Raw genomic sequence first — 23,919 nt, 5'->3', positions numbered from 1 at the left:
GATGGAAAAATACAAGAAAAACGTAAAGGTGTAATAACCAAACAACTATGATACCGAAATTGAACACTGTGTATATATTTGTATATAGAACTAAATTCAATGGTAATGGACTGCAAACTGCACTGTATACATAAAGCACGCAGTCGCAGGTGGAGGATGTTTAGGGACTTATCATTTTTTTATCTAGGAGGGGGGGCTGGTCAAAATGCAGGGGGGATCAAGTTTTTTTCTGTATGTGGACAAGGGGGGGGTTCAAATTTTTTTATAAATTCAAAGTGGGGGATCAATATTTTTTGCACTTGGAAATAAGTAGTTCACATACTTCAAGAGACAAAATTAAATGTCAAGAAGAACATTACAAGAGTCAAATCGAAATATATTTTTAACACCATTCATATACCGGTACAATTAAGTAAGACATTACAAGACTTTGGTGATGTAGGAAGCTGCCATTTTGTGTCATTTTGTCCTATAAAAAATGCATAAGTGCTTCATAATCCGAATAATTCAGTTGTTATATTTCACTCATGTCGATCACTAAATTAACAAGCATTATTGCAAATGAGTCCTTTTGTTTTCATTACAAGAGCCCTTTGGGTCCATTTATACCTCTCACTCCCTCAAAATTTGTACTTTTTAGGCTAATAAATAAAAAAATTGAGGTTAATTTTACTATCACACATTTATGAATGAAATGTGACAATAAATGAGTAACTGAAATATAAAAGTTCAGCGACTCAATGGAGGTTTCAATAATGCCATACGTAAAACTTAAGTTTAAGCAGCGTTCAAGAGAGGGCCATATAAATAATGTGTTGTTACTGTTTCAAAAGGTTTACTTTTTAATGTATATTTTGTACAGAATTACTCAGAATCAAGTTTTCTTTAATAGCCCAATATAGGAAATTAGAAAAAATGTCAGAAAAAGCTACTCAAAGCCCTGGCTTGCTCTACCTACTAATATTCATGGAAGAGGCCTTATGGAAGAGCCCTATTTCAAGGCAATTTCCCCTCAAATAAGTTTTTGGACTCAATCCACTGAGAATATTTCATTTTCAATATTTCCTTGAAATAACATGATAAGTGATTCGCATGTTAAAATTTTGGCATGTTTAATATAGGGGGATCACATTTTTTAAATGTTTTTACAGGGGGGATCAAATAAAAATAGTGAAATATGGGGGGATCAAGAAATTTTGTATGTATGATTTCAAAATGACCAGCCCTCCCCCCCCCCCCCCCCCCCCCCCTCTCAGGTAAAAAATGATAAGTCCCTTACAGTTAAACATACTGGTGCCTATGAAGACACTGGTGTGGTTCTCCTATACAGGAGGTTAAAGATACAGAGGTAAGGTAAGGCTAACCTAGCTTCTACGTCATTTGGTCTCTGGTGGATGTTATCTTCTTATTTTCATATCTATATTCTATATTGTCATACATTTACTGTAAAAAAAAAACCTTATTTATTGTAGAGATAAGTGATGTTTTGTAGTATGTTCTTTTATATACATTCGTTTAGTCCACTGATGGCAATTAAAAGAGGCGGGGTTGATATTACAACCATGCAGACTAGTACCGTGTTCACGCACCTGTCCCAAGTTAGGAACCTCGTCAGTGGATGTCTCAGTTTTGTCATATCTTAAATGTTTATTCCATTTGGAGAATTTGGTATTGATGGATTTTTTAATACTAGTAGTTTCTGTTTTATTAGACTAGTTAGGTGCGATTTAGATTTCGACATATTATAATTAAGCCGTATATTGACTTCTTTTGATTTTGTGCCGAATGGTTGCTGTCTTATCCAAGTGACTCATACCCAAAACTTATTTCTTTACCTTAAGGCTATTCACGGTTATACTTTGTTTGATTTGTTTTCTTAGTGACTCATGAAAAATTATGCTATCTAAATACACTGGAGTGGTAAAAATATATCCGTATCAAACAAATGTAAGCTAATTTCAAACTTCGTTACCATAGAACGCAACGGAGAAAAGTTTAAATAACCTGTAAAGAAAGTTTAAGTGACACTCTATAGAGTACTAAACACGATAGCATTATTAAAAAAATTATAATGATAAAGAAGATTTGTTCGTTTAAAAAAAAATAGACATACAGTAAAGTAAAACTCGAATTGTACATCTGCAGTATGTGCTGTATGATCCTATATTGCAGTATTTATGTAATTGCTGTACTACAAAAAGTATTAAGAAAGAGTTCATCTGTATATATTCACACTACCATATCGCTATTTTCTGAATCACCTTAAAACATTGTACAGAGTCATAATTTACATATCCTTCGTGACGATATTTAACCTGATAAAATTGGACGTCTTGGAGGCACAATCATGTCTCTTTCATCACTTTAATAGCCTGTTACACACATGACTGATATCCAAGGCCGTATATTTTGCTGTTTTTTAAGACTTATTCTATTAACGGGTTGTGTTTGTTTTTAACATATTATGGACGTACGTTTTTTATATTTAGTTATATCTGAATATCGTAGACTTACCTGATTTACCCATTGGCAAATAGAATCTCTTGAGCAACACATAGGCGGATCCAGGGGGGGGGGCTCGGGCCTCTTCGTGGGAAAAAAATTGGTTGGTTATATAGGGAATCACTGAAGCATGACTGGAGCGGCCCCCCCCCCCCCCTTAGGTCAGTCAGCGCCCCCTCCCTTATGAAAAGTTCTGGATCCGCCACTGCAACAGATAAAACGAATCCGTTAAACCATATTGATGTTTGTGTATGTTAAGGTAGATTTTTTTGGGGGGTGGGGGATGAAAAACGATAGAATGTTTAAATAATTTGCAAACATGTAGTTTATATCTTGCTATTCTAAAAAATATAATAAAAAAGCATTAGTCACGACTCACGCGGATCTTGTTTTCAAGCTACAGGTTGTGCAAAGTTGTCACTAAGTTTTTGTAAAGATTATACATGGACAAGCCACTTCTGTGTGAATAGAAAGAATTAATCTAAAGTTAGAATTTTCAATACAATATGAAGAGTTATAGCTCCAGAAAATATCAAGAAAATATAATAAGATATTTTAAAATAACATAATTTTCTTCATTTAGACGTAAATGCATATTTCATTATAAAAGATCTAGACCGACAGTTTTCAACTATATACTTCCTTAATATAGATTAAAAAAGACATCAATCCTGACAAACAGAATTTTCATTACATAATCATTTCTTCTACTTTTACAATCTTAAAAAAATAGTGGAATGCTTAAATTTGTGTACAATTGTAGTTATCTCAGTTCTATTTGGTGACTGTTACAATGCATTGAAACTGTTTATTTTACGGCAAGGACCGAAGCTCTTAAAACCGGCAATCGGTTAAATGCAGGACTTCGGTAAAGTTCGGATAGTTGATGTATGTTACATTAAATGAACCCTTTATTCTGAATGAAAACATTGCACCATGCACCATGTAAATTCTGGAATATGATAACAGCTCGGCTCAGCATAGTTAATTATTTTTGTTTTGTTTTTTATTTGAATATCTAGAAACTATTTTATAGAACAACTTGGAAGAAAAAGTGCCGGAAAATCTTCCAGCTTCATATAGTGTTGATTCGATTGGCACATGCGCTAACACAAAATATCTGAATTCGTGATGTCGGAAATGTTCGTTGTGAATAACACTGCTCAAAACATGCCAAGTACTGTTCCAGCCTTTCTAACAAAGCTATGGACACTTGTGGAAAACCCTATGGTCGATGATTTGATTTGTTGGGGCGAGGTAAACTACAACAACACGATATAATCACTATAAATACACAAAAAAGGGGGAGGGTACTTTCACGCTGTCAAATTCAGTTCACTTAATTTACCTGGTGATTTGGAAACATTTGTTTTTTGACTGCCCGTTCACTTGTAAAGAAATTAAAAACACTATCAATAAATATAGGAAATTGAGACATGTGAGGTATAATGATCCTGATTTGATACATGCATAGTCATACAAAAAGTTGCACATGACATACATGATACAATACACCTTATCGCTATTTGTCCGCCATTACTGGACATCACAAAAGTTCCCGTAAATTTTGACATCATAATAGAAAATATCTGACGCCACAATGGAAAAGTGATTGTTGTATGACGTCAAAAGTTCAAGCGGGACAGATTCTCAGGTCAAGCGGGAATACACCTTATCGCTATTTGTCCGCCATTACTGGACATCACAAAGGTTCCCGTAAAATTTGACGTCATAATAGAAAATATCTGACGCCACAATGGAAAAGTGATTGTTGTATGACGTCAAAAGTTCAAGCGAGACAGATTCTCGGGTCAAGCGGGACAGATTTCCAAATAGCGATAAGGTGTATAGCGATAAGGTGTATACACGGGTCACCACAGGATAATCGCCCTGCCGCCACAGGATAATTTTCCGTGGCATGGCGCCCTGCCATTTTTTCTTGACGCCCTGTCCTTTTTAAGAAAAAAATTGGTGCCATGCCCCTTTTCCGACGTATTATATAACGCCTTGCAGTAATTAAATATCTGTTCTGCGATATATATCTTTTATTAACACCATTTCGAGTTATGAATCCCTTGGGACAAAATCAAAATTTATATAAATGGCCGACATGTTATTGGATTTCATATTTGATGTTTGAATAATTTTGAAGTGACAAGAGTACAAATACGGTTCATGATTGAATCTAAGAAGGACAACATTGATTTGTACCTCTAAAAATTTAAACTAGACAATTTAAAAGGGAACTTGGTTATCGTTTGAGCTATAATTTTGCGATGCATGGGATGAACATTACTCATGTTACTACTGATTACGTAAACAATCAGCTGTTGGTATATATTTTCTATTTATACTATTTGGTCGGCCAAGACGATTGGATGTAGTTTACAATGACTTTCATACTGTTGTTATCTGAATAAAATTAAAGTTAAGAATATAGCTTATTTTGTTTTAATTAGTACAAAAAATCAACAACGTTTCAATAAAAAACCATAAACAAGATAACACAGAATTTTATGGAAAAAAAGATGAATAGCACAAGAACATGTATAGTAAGTCATGCTATACAAATCCTTGAATAGCCTATTTAACATTTTGTACAGTTATGAGCAAGGTAGCTTTGATTGGTATAAATATGTGAGATCCAAAAGGTAATTTGCACTAATTCTTTTGTGCAGCTAAAATGCAATGCACACGCTCTTGGTCATGAAATGTCCACTTTCACAACACATCCTGAGACAATCAGCCTCAGTGATCCAGTATTAAATTTTAAATCTGAAGTTACATTGTATTGATTGAAATGAGGCAGTTGCACTATCAAGCATTAGATTCTAATAGCTGAGTCTAGATATGATAATTCTATTACAAAAAGGAATTAAATTAATAACTTAATAGACATATCTTTATTTCTTACCAATAAATATATATGAAACAATGGTATATTTCAATTAAATCCCTATCCATAACAGTGCCTTTATATCTATGTAAAGAGTTCCCTGAAAGTGTAGTTTTCCCTGCAAAGGGTGCCTTTAAAGTGTAGCCAATCGCTCTAAGATGACCCTGCCCTTTTCAAAAGCTGCAGGAAACATTAACTGGACACACATGACCCAATTTATCCAAGTTGAAAATTCAGGTTTATTTAATTGCAATCTATTCTATAAATAAAAATGCAGGACTGTACCATCAACGTGTTCAAACGGTATCAATTTTCAAATTTAATTAATAAAAAGTTATCTTGGAAATGCATACAGCACCTGTTCATGTGGAGCAATATCTGCTTATCCGTCTGGAGCACCTGAGGTTACTCCTGGCTTTTGGTGGGGTTTGGGTTGCTCAGTCTTTGTTTTTCTCTGTTGCGTTTTTTATATACATTTGTAATCCCTTTTTGGATTCTGAGTCCAAAGTGATTTTCTGGTTTTGCTGCTTCAGAATCCCTCATCTAGCACTATTAAGTCTATTCAGGAAAATTTTCACCAACTACCTTGCCTCGAATCTGTGCCTTTTACATCTGCAGCACCATTCCATACACCTGAAGCTAGCATTCTTTTTACTTTTGTGCTAAGGAAAACATTTCCCTGAAATCCAGTGACTTGTGAGTTTTTATTGTCTGTTATATTGATTATATAATCTTATTGGTTTTACCATGTTTTGTCCTTTGATGTGAACATTCTGTATTTATATTTCAGAATGGAACTAGTTTCCATGTTTATGATCAAGGCAGATTTGCCAAGGACATTCTACCACATTACTTCAAGCACAGTAATATTGCCAGCTTTATAAGGCAACTAAATATGTGTAAGTAGTTTGTTTGTAATGTCCCTATTCACAAACACTGGTGTTTTTACATATGTAAGTTCAGTTGCAGTTATCAGGGTTTCCCCTGGGTCAATTTTCTTTTTTCGCTACCTCTTTTGCCAAAGCAATATTTTTTTCGCCACTTTCAATTTTTTTTTACCAACTAACATTAACATTGATTAACATATTTTCGTTTAAAATTTTCCTTCTTAGAAAAAATTCAGTTGGCAGCATTGTTGTCTCATCTTTAATAACTCTACATATTTTTTTTTAATCTACAGTGTAATTCAAATAAACACACTTATGATAACAAACATTTCTGATTTACTTTTTATTTATTTTTTTATCATGAAATCTTTATATTTGACTTCTTGGAATTTAGGAATTCATCTTCAATAAGTTTATTAGATACTTCCCATCTAGTTGAAGGATAAAAACAAAAGTCAGAGATTTTTCTTGCTTTTGAGCATTTTTCATTAAAACACTTTTTTTCCCAGGACCATCTTTTTAAAGAAAAAGTTGAGACGTATAATTATACTTCAAACACCTGTGTCGCTAAAACAATTTTGAAGTTCCAACTTCTAAACAATTATTTCTATCAAAGTTGAATCTTTTAGGTGACATGAAATGCTATTTAACCACACAATATCATTAAACAATACAATCAACAATCAACACCTTTATTAATTAGTCCATTGTTGCTGATAGCTATAAAATGCAATTAGCTGATTATTGATTTTCTGTTAAGATTGTAACATGTGAAGAAAGGTGAGATTCCAGTATTGTCTGATCAGGGATAAAGACTGAGAAAAACTAAAAAAAACTAAACAAGATTGATGAAGTTGAACCACTATTTTTCCTTCGCCAATAATGAATTTGAATCTCCACTTATTTTATTTGTTTCGCAAAATGTGAAATTGGCGACCACCAGTGGAAACCCTGGCAGTTATATGGCCTCACATACAGCTACAGTATCAGACATTGTAACATTTGTTATAAGAAAAGAAGGCAATGTCTAGTATTCACTACTAACTAGGTGATTTTGATTATCTCCCTTAGTGGTGTAGAGTGAATCATAGTGAAACTACTGGTGATTAAGAGTGATGACACTGATTTACAATCCTTTCATGTACTGTTGATTCATTATTATACATATGATACCAATTTCCGTGGATTTCATGGGTAAGCGTTAACCACAAATTTAAATATTCAAGGAAGTACAAATTTTCTATACCCTCGATCATAGACTTACATGTAGGCAGAACTATGAAGTCTAATATCAACAAAAATAAATGAAATCACAGTTTATATACATAAACATATTTTCGAGTAAATCACCTACAATTAATTGCAGTCATTGCAAACAATCACCCATAAGTGATTTTTAACTTAATCACGTTGTGTGTACTGTTCATCTATTAGACGGACAATACAAAAGACATCAAAATCATATAGTCTTCCACAATAGATAAGTGTGAAAACAATATGTCAAGATCATATAGTCTTCCACAATAGATAAGTGTGAAAACAATATGTCAAGATCATATTGTCTTCCACAAAAGATAAGTGTGAAAACAATATGTCAAGATCATATAGTCTTCCACAATAGATAAGTGTGAAAACAATATATCAAGATCATATAGTCTTCCACAATAGATAAGTGTGAAAACAATATGTCAAGATCATATTGTCTTCCACAATAGATAAGTGTGAAAACAATATATCAAGATAATATTGTCTTCCACAATAGATAAGTGTGAAAACAATATGTCAAGATCATATTGTCTTCCACAATAGATAAGTGTGAAAACAATATATCAAGATCATATAGTTTTCCGCAATAGATAAGTGTGAAAACAATATGTCAAGATTATATAGTCTTCCACAATAGATAAGTGTGAAAACAATATATCAAGATCATATAGTCTTCCCCAATAGATAAATGTGAAAACAATATGTCAAGACCATATAGTCTTCCACAATAGATAAGTGTGAAAAAAATATGTCAAGCTCTAATTACACTATTTGTAACAAATTCTCCAAAGGACAAGAATCAATAAGATATGACATATGTTGGAAGACCACCATCGACAAGGTTCTGGACTCAGGACAGGCACTTGAACAAAAGACTAAACTAGTTTTTATACGACCGCAAAAAATTTTTTGTGGTCGTATATTGGTATGACGTTGGCGTCGTCGTCGTCCGAAGACGCATTAGTTTTCGCACTCTAACTTTAGTTTTAGTGAATGGATCTCTTTGAAATTTTACCATAAGGTTCAATACCACAAAAGGAAGGTGGGGATTGATTTTGGGGGTTATGGTACCAACAGTTAAGGAATTAGGGGCCAAAAAGGGGCCAAAAATAAGCATTTTCTAGTTTCCAGACAATAACTGTGGAATGGTGTATGGATCTCTCTGAAATTATACTACAAGTTTCCATACCACAAAGGGATGGTTAGGATTTGCTTTGGGGGGTTATGGCTCAAACCGTTTAAGAATTAGGGGCAAAAAAGGGGGAAAAACAAGGTTGTCCTGGTTAATGGACAAATACTTTAGTACAAAACATAATTTAAAGCAGTGTTAGGGAGATAAATCAAATACATCATTGAAATTATCTCCCTTACACTGCTTTTAAATTATGTATAAAGTAATGGTTAATGAACAATTAAGATAATTTAAAACAGTGTAAGGGAGGTAATCCAAATACAACGTTTTGGTTACTTCCCTTACACTGCTTTTAAATTATGTTTAAAGAAATGCATATTTATAAAGGAAGACCAGTAAAAATATCTGCAAATGTTGCATCTTTTTTTTTCACAAAAAAATCCATATGAAAGATTTGACACTATATTTTAAATTCTATTATAAAATAGATTAAGTTAGCACTATGGTAAATTTAAATGGGTAATTATGGTTGCAAACTCCATTGGAAATTTGAATTGAGATTATGACCATATCTTGAGGGAAAGAATTTTTTGGGGGAAAAAGGGGGGGGGGGGGGTAAAAAGAAATTGTGGGGGGTCAATTTTTTCTCATTTCAGATTTCAGAAATTAAAAAGAATTATTCTTCAAATATTATTTTTTTTTCAAATTTCAAATATTGAAAAATTTCAAGAAGTAATCTTTAATTGCACAGTATGGCGCATTAGATTTGTAAAATCTTTGACCACATTTAATTATTTGTTATGCCGAATCTAACCGTGTATTTAGATTTTTAATTTTGGGTCCAGTTTTCAAATTGGTCTACATTAAGGTCCAAAGGGTCCAAAATTAAACTTTGTTTGATTTTAACAAAAAATGAATATATGGGGTTCTTTGATATGCTGAATCTAAACATGTATTTTGATTTTTGGCCCAGTTTCCAAGTTGGTCCAAATTGGGGCCCAAATAAAACTTTGTTTGATTTCAACAAAAATTGAATATTTGGGGTTCTTTGATATGCTGAATCCAATCATGTACTTAGATTTTTTATTTGTGGACCCCGCTATCAAATTGGTTCATATTGAGGTCAAAAGGGTCCAAAATTGAACTTTGTTTGATTTCATCAAAAATTGAATTATTGGGGTTCTTTGATATGCCAAATCTAACTGTGTATTTAGATTTTTAATTTTGGGTCCCGTTTTTTAAATTGGTCTACATTAAGGTCCAAAGGGTCCAAAATTAAACTTAGTTTGATTTTAACAAAAATTGAATTCTTGGGGTTCTTTGATATGCTGAATCTAAACATGTGTTTAGATTTTTGATTATGGGCCCAGTTTTCAAGTTGGTTCAAGTTGGGGTCCAAAATTAAACTTTGTTTGATTTCAACAAAAATTGAATATATGGGGTTCTTTGATATGCTGAATCTAAACATGTATTTAGATTTTAGATTTTTGGCCCAGTTTTCAAGTTGGTCCAAATTGGGATCCAAAATTAAACTTTGTTTGATTTCAACAAAAATTGAATATATGGGATTCCTTGATATGCTGAATCTTACCATGTATTTATATTTTTTATTTGTGGGCCTGCTATCAAATTGGTTCATATTGAGGTCAATAGGGTCCAAAATTAAACTTTGTTTGATTTCATCAAAAATTGAATTATTGGGGTTCTTTGATATGCCAAATCTAACCGTGTATTTAGATTTTTTATTTTGGGTCCCGTTTTTTAAATTGGTCTACATTAAGGTCCAAAGGGTCCAAAATTAAACTTAGTTTGATTTTAACAAAAATTGAATTTTTGGGGTTCTTTGATATGCTGAATCTAAACATGTGTTTAGATTTTTGATTATGGGCCCAGTTTTCAAGTTGGTCCAAGTTGGGGTCCAAAATTAAACTTTGTTTGATTTCAACAAAAATTGAATATGTGGGGTTCTTTGATATGCTGAATCTTACCATGTATTTAGATTTTTTATTTGTGGGCCCGCTATCAAATTGGTTCATATTGAGGTCAAAAGGGTCCAAAATTAAACTTTGTTTGATTTCATCAAAAATTGAATTATTGGGGTTCTTTGATATGCCAAATCTAAGCGTGTATTTAGATTTTTAATTTTGGGTCCCATTTTTTAAATTGGTCTACATTAAGGTCCAAAGGGTCCAAAATTAAACTTAGTTTGATTTTAACAAAAATTGAATTCTTGGGGTTCTTTGATATGCTGAATCTAAACATGTGTTTAGATTTTTGATTATGGGCCCAGTTTTCAAGTTGGTCCAAGTTGGGGTCCAAAATTAAACTTTGTTTGATTTCAACAAAAATTGAATATATGTGGTTCTTTGATATGCTGAATCTAAACATGTATTTTGATTTTGGATATTGGACCATAATAGGTAAATTAAAAAAATTCAAGTTCTTAGACCACATTCTTTCTGTGTCAGAAACCTATGCTGTGTCAAATATTTAATCACAACCCAAATTCAGAGCTGTATCAAGCTTGAATGTTGTGTCCATACTTGCCCCAACTGTTCAGGGTTCGACCTCTGCGGTCGTATCAAGCTGCGCCCAGCGAAGCATTGTATTTAAGTTTTCAACCCTTTACTCCTCAAATGAGGATTAATTTCCAGTAAGGCTGTTCCAGAATTAAACACATGGGGAGCCTTGGGAGGTACTTATTTTAGACACCAACCACCCATAATATAAAATTTCAATATACTATAAATTCAGAAACTATTGCGATTTCGACATGGCAGACCAAAATGTGAGAATAATTAATGAGATTTCAAGAAAAGCTGCATACAAATATATGTGTCAGATTTCAGAACTCGAGTTCTTATTATTGCGATACTCACCCCGTCACATTATTCGCAATAATAAAAACCTGGTAAAAATTTCTGAATTTACAGTACTAAGAATTCTTACAAAATTCTACGAAAGAGCAATCACCCACAATTAATTCAAGTGTTTGCCTCTAATCCCTCCTCAATTTAAGAACATCCCTTAGTTATATCTCATAGGATTAAGAATACAACTATTAAATTTTATTTCAGATGGTTTTAGAAAAGTTTCTCACATAGAACATGGAATCAAAGATGAAGCAGATGACCTAGAGTTCCAACACATGTACTTCATTAGAGGCCAGCAACATTTGTTAGATAAGATCAAAAGAAAAATAGCAGGGGTAATATTCAAATACATAGTATATATGTAAATATCAATGCTCTTTTGAGAAGGTTACTTTAAATTTAGTAAATTTACTTTTGATTAAAAATACTTATATCCTTGTCATATTAAAAGGGGTTAATGCACTGTGAAAATTTGAATAAAAAAACTAAATATGTATTTCACTTTTACAAAATATACAACATGTCTTTTTGTTCCCCCGCGTAACGCATTGCGTAGGACATGGAAATACCGGGCGTCTGTCAGTCCGTGTGTCCGTCCATCCAGTCTTGTTAGCGCTCTCACTGATACAATTCTTGCCAGATTTTTATAAAACTTATACTATAGGTTTATATCAGCAATATCTCGGACAAGTTCTATAATGGTGGACGATCGATTTTTTATGCCCCCGTCGTAGTGGAGGGGGCATTAAGTTTTACCCTTGTCTGTCTGTACTTCCGTCCGTACGTCCCAAAGTTGGTTTCCATTCTCTAACTTTAGTTTGCCTCAAATGTTATGAAACTTATACACAATGCTTATTACCACAAAACACAGATCAAGTTTGAATTTTGGTGGCATCACTTTAATTTTAAAAGAGTTATGCACCTTGGAAATATAAAATATGTGCATCGCGGGGGACATTGGAACTCTGTTCTTTTATTAAATTTTGAAATACATCACTGCATATAAGTCTTTGCTTAATATAATAAATGATTGGTTGATGCAGAAAAACAGGGACATATAGGAATGAAAAAAATATTAAAATAAAGATGTTAGGACTAAAGGTCTTAAATGAACAAATTTTCTATTTCAGTTACTGTACTGGTATTTTTTAATTTTAAAATATTCAAAACTATATTTACTTTTCAGACATCTGCACAAGTGAAAACCGAGCCACTCCAGGAAGTTCCACAACAAGATCTGGCCAATGTAATTACAGAAGTCCAAGTGATGAGAGAAAAACAAGAAACTGTCAATACAAAACTTCAGTCAATGAAGAGGTAATTAAAATACTCAATATGCTGCAAAAATACCTTAAGAAAATGTACTTTTATTATAATCAAGTTAATGTGAGACTACAAACAGATGTGTTGATACTGCATAAGAGCTTTGCCTGGATTTTCAGATACAAAAAAAAAAGGTCCTGGATTGTGTAAGCTATTTGTTGATTGCATAATTTAGATATGATAAAATTATAACAATGGTATAAAGCAATAAAGATAAGAAAATGACAGTGATCAAATTTTAAGGTATCAAAGCCATTTTGAAATTCCTGGTTATACAATTGTATTAAAGAGTATCTAGAGATTGATTGATTGATTATTGGTTGCTTAATGCCCAGTGGCAAATATTTCATACATGTTCAGGACAGGAACAAATAAACAATGAATACAATAGGTAGGTCTTGTAATAGAGGCCGTCTGGGATGAAGGTCGGGGAAATTGTTCTGTCACTGGAAAATGGGGGTACCTACTGACCGCTCAAAGAGTGCTGCAAGGGTTTTGAATGTGCAGAGAGCATGGCTCTATTTCTACACGAGGCATTGGATGAAACGCCCCCATTCTGACTGGATGTCTCTGTGTACTAGTACATCCTGCACAGCTAAACAGACGCCCTAGCCCTACTATGGCAAGGATTTTTTTGCAGGTCGGAAGGAGACCTAAGTGATCATATTTATATTCCCCAGTCACCCTTAGATGTGTGAATATCTAGAGAGTCCAAGCATAACCATTACTCCAAGATATACAAATAACATATTGCGTCACAAAGTGGTTTTGAAGTCTATAAATGAACACTGAATGTTTGGATAATTGTTTGTTAATGATGTACTTGTGTCTAGATCTTTTCATTAGTCAAATTTTCAATTATTTTATAGATTCTTTTATTCTTTATTAAATATGATCTAAACTTAACATGCAACCATATATTTTATTTTACAGAGAGAATGAGTTATTATGGAGAGAGGTAGCCTCTCTCAGACAGAAACATGTCAAACAGCAACAAATTGTCAACAAGTTAATCCAGTTCCTGATCCATCTAGTTGGAGGTCGATCTGGTATAGGCCTCAATTTGAATAGGAAAAGACCTCTTATGTTGTCAGACTCCAATCAAGCCTCACCGCCTGCTAAAATAAAGAAATATGCAAAGAATGATCTGCCTGTGTATTCTGTTCAGAGTGTAAGTAAACAAGAGTTACAATAAATTCTTACTATTCTCAATAATGACATGTAGGAAGAATGCCAATCACTAATAATGTAAAGTCGGAAATCGTTGCATGCATTTATTATTGCGATTTTTGAAGAATGGACACAAACTCAAGATTAATTATTGCGATTTAAGGAAAAACTGCATACATATATATGTATCAGATGTCATAATGCAAGTTCTTATTATTTCAATACTCACACAGTCGCATTATTCCCATTAATAAAAACTGCTCATTAATTTTTAAATTTACAATACGTTTTATTCCAACCATTCCTGTTCTATGAAAGTATTTAATTTAGACTGTGTTATATGACAATTTGTGCCTTATTGGGTATAAAATCTATGTCAGATGAGCAAAGGGATGAATCTTTTAATTGGGATACATTTTCATATCACAGCTGAGATAAATTTTATTAATGATAAAATGAATATATATATATATATATGTAGGTAGTGTGAAAAAATTTACTTAAAGAGTACATGCAAATGCTTGAAAAATGTCAAGCAGGCACAATGACCTTGACCCTTCAATGATGCAATGATCCAGTTTTCCCGTAATACATTTAAATGACGTCAATAATCAGCATATAGAGAAAGAGTTTTTTTTTCTGGTAATGGAAGTGATATGAATCAAACTTATTGAGAATGAGCTAGTTAATTGTAAGACTGGGAAGTTACTGACATTATCAAGTATCAAGTTTAAGGCTTGAAAGCCCTATGATATCGAGGAGTATTCCTTAAACAGTTTATGAAAAAATAGTGCATATGTAAAACATTCATTTAAAACAAGTTTAAATGAGCAATTTCAAAAAAAAGAATATAAAGGATTGAGGACAAATATGTGTTGTAGATTAGTGAAGTTTTCTGCTTTGTATTATCAATAAAGTGTCCATCATTAATAAAATTTGTTTGATGAAATATTTCAAGGTCATCGGTATGAATAAATAGTATTGTGTATTTAATAAAGCATTGAGTATTTGCAGTTCTGATTTGGTTTCAGCCTGAAAGTGCTCAGAATGCTGATGGAGGGCCTGTTATATCAGAACTACCAGATCAGGAGGTCTTTATGAATAGGAGTCCTGTAAACCAAACAGCAACTTCCAATTTGTCAGATGTAAGAATTAAATTGCTATTTCTGTGGATTCATTTATTGTAATGAATTGAGGAAAAAAGTTTTTTTCGTTGATATTTGATTTGGTCGTTTTTCAAAGTTTTCGTACCAGCCTATTAAAAACTTGCACTTCCTTGAACATTTTAATTCATGGTTTATATTTACCCAAGAAAATCCACAAAAAATGATATTCCATGAATAATGATGAATGCACAGTACCTAGGATAGAAAAGTCAAAAGAAAAGGTCATAAAGGAGAAATAAATCAAACAAATTATAAAGAATAAACTCATAATGAAATGTCTATTCTTTTATAATGATAATAATTATAATTCTTTATTTAAAGAGGGTTTATACACAGTTAGCTATAAAACTAATCTTCCCTGAGGCCCTCATGCAATACATTTATGGCTACTTATAGGTAATAAAACCTTTTAAAACTTAGAACTTTTACCAGAGTCAATCTTGAAAAACAAGAATATAAATCATCTTGAATATGTGAAACTAGTGTCTTCACTTATATGCAACATTGAATAGTTAAAAAATCACAAGAAAAATCCACTGTGAAAACAGCTAGAAATGTTATAACATGAAAAGAAAATTCTGCCATGTTAAGTTGATTTGCGATAATTTCATTATTGTCTTGTCTTATTACTTTCAGTTGAACATGTTGAATATTTCACAAGAAATGAAAAGTAAGAGAAATACAATAATTCCAAATGTCTTTTATCTCTTTGGACATTAGCTGGCAGATTGTTGATACAGTTAAGAAATTTGCCATAAAAAGTCACCATTACAAAAAAGTGGATCAGCTTTTGGTGTAAGCAATTTTGAAATACTACATTTACTTGTTCTAAAACTTTGCTTGATCATACATGAAATAATTTGTGACAACAATGTTAAATTGACTCATATTTATTTACTTATATATTTCAGAACAAATCAACATTAACAGCTGAACCTACATACACAGCAGAGCAATTGCCTAACAAACTGGTATAATAATTTTTTTAACTGAAGAAATATGACATTAAGTACAAATTTAAAATCATAGTTTTAGATCCTCTATCTGGGGTACCTTGTTTTTTGAGGGGTAATTGGATGTATTTTTATACGCCTGTTTACGGGACGTTTTATGGTATACCGTTGTCCGTCCGTCCTTCATCAACATGTTGGACAATAATTCAAAAATGCTTTAACCAATTTGCATGAAACTTTAGTGAATTGTTTATATCTATAGACGTGAGCTTTTTTTCGATTTTTATAAATTTTCGATTTTAAGTTTCCGAGTTGTGGGGTTTTTGCAGAGCCTGCGACTTAGGCATAGGGATAGTGATCCGCCTGCAGCAGCGGTGGCGTTATATAACTACTTAAAACCTTAATATTTCAGAAGGTAGAAGACCTGGATGTTTCATACTTTGTATATAGATCCCTTATGTTATGAAGTTTCCGTCAGTCATATGTCATTTGTCCTTGACCTCATTTTCATGGTTCAGTGACTACTTGTAAAAAAAGTTTAAGATTTTTTGAAATATCAATTTCTCTCTTATTATGAGTAATAGGATAACTATATTTAGTATGTGCATACCTTGCAAGGTCCTCGTGCCTGTCAGACAGATTTCATCTGACCTTGACCTCATTTCATGGATCAGTGAACAAGGTTAAGTTTTGGTGGTCAAGTCCATATCTCAGATACTATAAGCAATAGGTCTACTATATTTGGTGTATGGATTGATTGTAAGGTGTACATGTGCAACTGACAGGTGTCATCTTACCTTGACCTCATTTTCATGGTTCAGTGCTTAAAGTTGAGTTTTTGTGTTTTGGTCTGTTTTTCCATTCATACTATATGCAATAAGTCAACTATATTTGGTGTATGGAAATATTTTACCATGTACATTTCACTCTGGCAGGTTTTATTTGACCTTGACCTCATTTTCATGGTTCATTGCTCAGTGTTAAGTATTTAACTGTATTTTCAAGGAAAAATCGGTTATTGATTTGGGGATGTACGGCGAGCGGGCGGCTGCCATACAGTGTCCGTTCATTAACATGAAAACGCTTTGACGAAATCTTTACAAATTTAGATATGTTGTTTCCTGTGACTAAATGAAGGTCTTATTCAATTTTCACGATTTTAGCTGTTCTGGTTGTTGAGTTGTAGACCTTTCAGTAGCAAAAGTGATACCTATTATATGATTTATTTATTTTGAGTTATTTCCCTTTGAACAGAAATGGTGTAATTAATAAGTATATGGATAGATAGTCTATCAATGATTTTATCTGTTTTATTCATGCAATAATTTCCACCTTTTATCAAGATAACAAACATGTGGTAATTTTCAACTAACAAAATTACAATTGGAGTGACAGATTTATTTGAAAATTTTGTGTTTCCTTAGTGTTGTTGATGATATACTCTGTAGGACTGTATAAATATAGTTTGAAATTTACTGCTCATTATTATATATTTTGAAATTAATTACAGATAAGTTTTATAGATTAATATTAATTATTATTATAGTATTAATGATAAATGATATTTTGGAAAAAAAAAATTTTCTTTTTTTTTTGGTAAATGTTTTGAAGAATTTTGTGGTAGGCTTGTTTGTTATTAACTGGATTTTCGAAGTAAAAACCGGTTATTGATTTGGGGATGTACAGCGGGCGGGCAGGCAGCTGCCAAACAGTGTCCGTTCATTTACATGAAAACGCTTTGAAGAAATTTTTTCAAATTTAGATATGTTGTTTCCTGTGACTAAATGAAGGTCAAGTTCAATTTTCACGATTTTGCTATTCTCGTTATTCAGTTATAGCCCTTTTCCAAGAATTCAATTTTTGATAAATTAATCCATTTCTGTACAAAGGGTATAACTAATTTTTATACGACCGCAAAAAAATTTTTGTGGTCGTATATTGGTATGACGTTGTCGTCGTCGTCGTCGTCGTCGTCCGGCGTCGTCGTCCGAATACACATTAGTTTTCGCACTCTAACTTTAGTTTAAGTGAATGGATCTCATTGAAATTTTACCATAAGGTTCAATACCACAAAAGGAAGGTGGGGATTGATTTTGGGGGTTATGGTACTAACAGTTAAGGAATTAGGGGCCAAAAGGGGCCAAAAATAAGCATTTTTGTAACTTCCAGACATAACTTGTGTGTAAGTGTATGGATCTCTCTGACATTGTACCACAAGGTTCCATATCACAAAGGGAATGCTGGGATTGATTTTGGGGGTAATTGTCTCCAAATTTTAGGAATTAGGGGTCAAAAATGGGCAAAAAACAAGCATTTTTCTAGTTTCATGACAATAACTTGTTTGTAAGTGTATGGATCTTTATGAAATTGTACTACAAGGTTCCATATCACAAAGGGAATACTGGGATTGATTTTTGGGGTAATTTCCTCCAAATATTAGGAATTAGGGGCCAAAAAGGGGCAAAAAACAAGCATTTTTCTAGTTTCATGACAATAACTTGTTTGTAAGTGTATGGATCTTTATGAAATTGTACTACAAGGTTCCATATCACAAAGGGAAGGCTGGGATTGATTTTGGGGGTTTTCCCTCAAAATTTTAGTAATTAGGGGCCATAAAAGGGCAAAAAAAACATGCATTTTTCTAGTTTCAGGACAATAACTTGTGTGTAAGTGTATGGATCTTTATGAAATTGTACTGCAAGGTTCCATATCACAAAGGGAAAGCTGGAATTGAGTTTGGGGGTAATTGCCCTAAATGTTTAGGAATTTGGGGCCAAAAAGGGGCCAAAAAACAAGCATTTTTCTAGTTTCCAGACAATAACTTGTGTTCAAGTGTATGAATCTCTCTGAAATTGTACTGCAAGGTACCATACCACAAAGGGAAAGCTGGGATTGAGTTTGGGGGCGATGAATCATAAGGGGGTTCAAAAAATTGGGGGGGGGATTTTTTTTTTCATCTTTTTTCTTTAACATTTTCCATTTTAAATTGGTTATTTCTGATTTATATATAAAAGCAAATAATAATGATATGGTTTGAATAGGCATACATGTGAACCTCCCGACGGGAGTACAATAATCCCGTTTTCAGGGGTCTCCTCCCCCCCTCCCGTTGAAAAAATCCCGTGTATGAAATATTTCATGAATGAAAAATTTCTGCCCAACATAACATCTCAGGCATCTGGTGTAACTGACATTACCTGAAGTTATATTTTACCTGTAAATCAATTAACATGCATAATTATATGGCTTCACTTGTCAGCTTGGGTGTCAAACATACTGGTAAGCAACGATTTTTACCTCAGGCTAACTGCCGTTGTGTAACAAAAACTGTGTATTTATTGGGTTACTTCCCTTGATTTATCCTGTTTTAAGTTACTTTCCTTTTAATAATGAAAATTTTTAAAAGAATATAAATAAAATATAAATTGAACAAATAATCATAAAAGAATGGTTATTAAATGATTTTAAATGTCTTAGGACAAATAAAAAAATAATAATTTGAAAATTATTTGAGGATTCTATACTTCCTTTTAAGGCTTAAATTGAAATTTATATAATAACTATGACCCTAACTTTACAGATAGAATGAATTTCTGAGTTTGCAAATAAAAACTATTTGCAAGAGAAAAAAAAAAAAATAAAAACTATTTGCAGACAGCTAAACAAATGTTCTGGTTGCAATGATTGTTTTATAGAATAAGAAGTAAAAAATTTAAAGAACATACTGGAAAAAAACAATGTTAGATTGAACATGTAGAATATAAAGATGGAGAAACTTTATAAGTACAAGGGTACTATAAACATAATAAATTGGTTGGAAAGTTGAAGAAAACACGCTTTAAAAGACCATTTTTACAGCACACGGTTACATTTACAACAAAATTAATGTCGATTAAAAACCTCCTGATCTGAGTCCTAATCTCCTGACCAAAATTTCCCAATCTCCTGATCTGAGTTTCACAGTCCATCACATGTATGAATAGGTAAATTGAAAATTTTTAAGTTCTTAGACCACTTTCATTCTGTGTCAGAAACCTATGCTGTGTCAAATATTTAATTACAATCCAAATTCAGTGCTGTATCAAGCTTGAATGTTGTGTCCATACTTGCCCCAACTGTTCAGGGTTCGACCTCTGCGGTCGTATCAAGCTGCGCCCCAGTGGAGCATTTTATTTAAAAGATTTTTAAAAGACATTGTATTAATAATAAATGACATTTTTGGATTTTTATGACCCCGCCGTAGCGGAAGGGGCATTAAGTTTTACCCTTGTCTGTCTGTACATATGTACGTACGTACGTACGTCCGTCCCGCTGTCTGTACGTCCCAAAATTGGTTTCCGTTTTCTTACTTGAGTTTGCCTCAACCAAATGTTATGAAACTTATACACAATGCTTATAACCACAAAACAAAGATCAAGTTTGAATTTTGGTGGCATCACTTTAACCGTTCTAGAGTTATAAAATTGAGAATGGAAATGGGGAATGTGTCAAAGAGACAACAACCTGACCATAGAGCAGACAACAGCCGAAGGCCACCAAAGGGTCTTCAATGCAGCGAGAAACTCCCGCACCCGAAGGCGTCCTTCAGCTGGCCCCTAAACAAATATGTATACTAGTTCAGTGATAATGGATGTCATACTAAACTCCAAATTATACACAGGAAACTAGAATTAAAAATGATACAAGACTAACTTATGCCCCTTTATAAATGGAAAAATTGCAAAATTTTTAGTTTCCGTTCTCTAACTTAAGTTTGCCTCAACCAAATGTTATAAAACTTATACACAATGCCTATTACAACAAAACACAGATCAAGTTTGAATTTTGGTGGCATCAGTTTAACCGTTCTAGAGTTATGCCCCTTTATAAATGGAAAAATTGCAAAATTTTTAGTTTCCATTCTCTAACTTAAGTTTGCCTCAACCAAATGTTATGAAACTTATACACAATGCTTATTACCGCAATACACAGATCAAGTTTGAATTTTGATGGCATCACTTTAACTGTTCTAGAGTTATGTCCCTTTATAAATGGAAAAATTGCAAAATTTTTAGTTTCCGTTCTCTAACTTGAGTTTGCATCAACCAAATGTTATGAAACTTATACACAATGCTTATTACCACACAACACAGATCAAGTTTGAATTTTGGTGGCGTCACTTTAACTGTTCTAGAGTTATGGCCCTTTATAAATGGAAAAATTGCAAAATTTGTATTTTCTTCTAAATGTCAAGTAATTTTAAAATTGGAGTTATCTTCCTTTGTCCATGATTATAGTTGAATCAACTACAATCAATGCTTTATACAATGCAATGTTTAATTTTGACTTCCAGTGATAAAACACAGATCAAGTTGAATTTGGGTAGTGTCACTTTAACCATTATTGAGTTATGCCCCTTTATAATTCGAAAGATTGCAAAATTTTTAGTTTCCATTCTGTAACTTAAGTTTGCCCCAATCAAACATTATGATACCTATACACAATATTCATTACCACAAAACTAAGATCAAGTACAAATTTTATTGTTTCCGTTTTCTAACTTTAGTTTGCCTCAACCAAATGTTATGAAACTTATACACAATGCTTATTCCTACATAATACAGATTAAGAACGAAATTTGGTGGCAACACATTTACCATTCTTGCGTTATGTCCCTTTATAAACATAAAAATTGCTGAATTTTTAAGTTTGTCTCAACCAAATATTATAAAACTTACACACAACCGTTCTACAGTTATGCGTGTTTACAAATAGAAAAATTGCTGAATTTTTAGTTTCTGTTCCCCTTCTTAAGTTAGCCTCAACCAAATGTTATGAGACTTACACACAATGCTTATTACCACAAAACTCAGATAAAGTTCAAATTTGGGTAGCGTCACTTTTATTGTTCTTCAGTTATGTCCCTTTATAACTATATGATATGCAAGCGGGGGCATCATCTGTGTCCACATGTGGACACTATCCACATTTATTTTTCTTTTCTTCGGTAAATTGTTTGAAGAATTTTGTGGTAGGTTTGTTTGTTATTCTGTATTAACTAATTTTCTGAATGCTATATATATAAATTTTTTTTATGAAGTGAACTCCTTTAATTAGATAATTATCTATTTTTATTAAAGGATATATTTCATTACATTTAAAGTTGTTGACATTGATAGATAATTTGCAGATCTATATTAGTTTTGGAAAAATGAAAGAAAAAATATTTGGAACTGTTTATTATATTTGATTATAATTCGAAAATAGATATACATTGTGTTTCATCATATCTAATTTTAGAGAACTATTTTTAGTGATTAAATCATATCTAATGTTCAGGCCTGGGGTAATGGTAATTTTTAATTGTACTGCATTGTAATATTACATTTTTTTTGATGTAATGCAAAGTAATTTGTAATGCACATTTTCTGCATTACAATTACATGTAATTTAATGATTACTTTAGTTAAAAATCAATGTAATGCCTCCATTACTGTACATTACTTTTCATTACAAATTGGTAAAATACATAAAATTGAAGAATATAGTAAAATAAAATTAAATATTAACAAAAACAAAAGAAAATATTGAATAACATTATTGTCACAGTTAATTACTGTATTAAATCATTATAGATAGTTTGCCCTTAAAAAATCTTCTAAAAATAATTATTAAACAAAACTATATAGATGAATGAACAAAATATGAAGATGAAATTTTCATAATTCTATACACATCTTACATGTATTTCAATGAAAGATTGAATATGTCAATCAACGGTGTCATCCTGGTTTGCCCACTTTTAATTACATGCATATGTAAACATAGGGGGGATTGTTGTTTTAACAATTATAGTTTATTTCTGATTATAGTCATATTTTTTACCTATTATTTTACCTGTAAAATTTTATGAAAGATATTATATTCTGCTATTAAATCAAGGAAAATGTGCAAAAATATTTTATATTTGATATAATTTTTAGCAGGAAAATATATTGAATTTGACAAATAGAAAAAAAATGTTAAAAAATGTGTACAAAATTTATCAACAAATAGTTTTGATTATTGGTACATTCTGAAAAAAGTAAAATAATGAAACTAAGAAAAGATTAGAATAAATGTCATTTGAATTTCTTTTATTTATTCAACTTATTCTTTTTTAAATTTTTATAAATACACTGTTCTGAAATTTAATATAAAACAATATCCTATCAATTCTAACAAATAGAATATAAATGCAACTGTTCAGTAGCCAAGCTTTTTATATGACACAATTTGAACAGTATTAACTCTTATAATTTCCACCCCACCTAGTTGCGGATGTTTGGCTAACAACTTTAGAATACATAGGTGAAGCTGACAACATACCCGTAACAACATCATTTACTGATTACGTGACAGAGTTCTAGGTTGAATGATACCACTTTCTTTGGAACCACTACTACACAGAAGGACCACGCATCACCTGGAAGGATGGCACAACAAAATCAAGAAGAGACACCAACATGCCCACCCTTACATCTATGAGATCATTGAGTTACTGAAGAAGACCCATGCACTAACAGAATGTAATACTATCCAGTATGCAGCAGGAGGAGCCCGCCCACCAAAAAGACGAAGATACAGAGTAATAGATACCAGACTCCAACTACTGAAAGACAGATACCAACAAGGACTCATCAACGCGATAGACTACTCTGACTCAGCATCCCATCTTCTTCATTTGAACTGAATAACTTAGTGAAATATTGTAATTTGTGACTTTTGATATG

At 32.4% G+C, this 23,919-nt stretch overlaps 1 protein-coding gene across 2 annotated transcripts in view; it reads left to right on the top strand.

The window, feature by feature from the left end:
* The first annotated feature begins 3,609 nt into the window (after nt 1-3,609).
* LOC127702577 (heat shock factor protein-like) overlaps nt 3,610-23,919 on the top strand; it is a 33,133-nt gene continuing 12,823 nt past the window's right edge. For both annotated transcript variants that reach the window (XM_052206831.1, XM_052206830.1), the window contains exons 1-7: nt 3,610-3,759; nt 6,189-6,297; nt 11,761-11,891; nt 12,743-12,873; nt 13,813-14,050; nt 15,081-15,194; nt 16,127-16,186. In XM_052206831.1, the coding sequence (XP_052062791.1) occupies nt 3,634-3,759; nt 6,189-6,297; nt 11,761-11,891; nt 12,743-12,873; nt 13,813-14,050; nt 15,081-15,194; nt 16,127-16,186 (909 nt within the window). In that variant the 5' untranslated portion in view covers nt 3,610-3,633. The remainder of the gene's footprint in view (nt 3,760-6,188; nt 6,298-11,760; nt 11,892-12,742; nt 12,874-13,812; nt 14,051-15,080; nt 15,195-16,126; nt 16,187-23,919) is intronic.

Source organism: Mytilus californianus, unplaced genomic scaffold (assembly GCF_021869535.1).
Source record: "Mytilus californianus isolate M0D057914Y unplaced genomic scaffold, xbMytCali1.0.p SCAF_5, whole genome shotgun sequence".
Lineage (NCBI taxonomy): Eukaryota > Metazoa > Mollusca > Bivalvia > Mytilida > Mytilidae > Mytilus > Mytilus californianus.
Note: the sequence above shows the minus strand (reverse complement) of the source record. Positions and strands in the feature narration are given on the sequence as shown.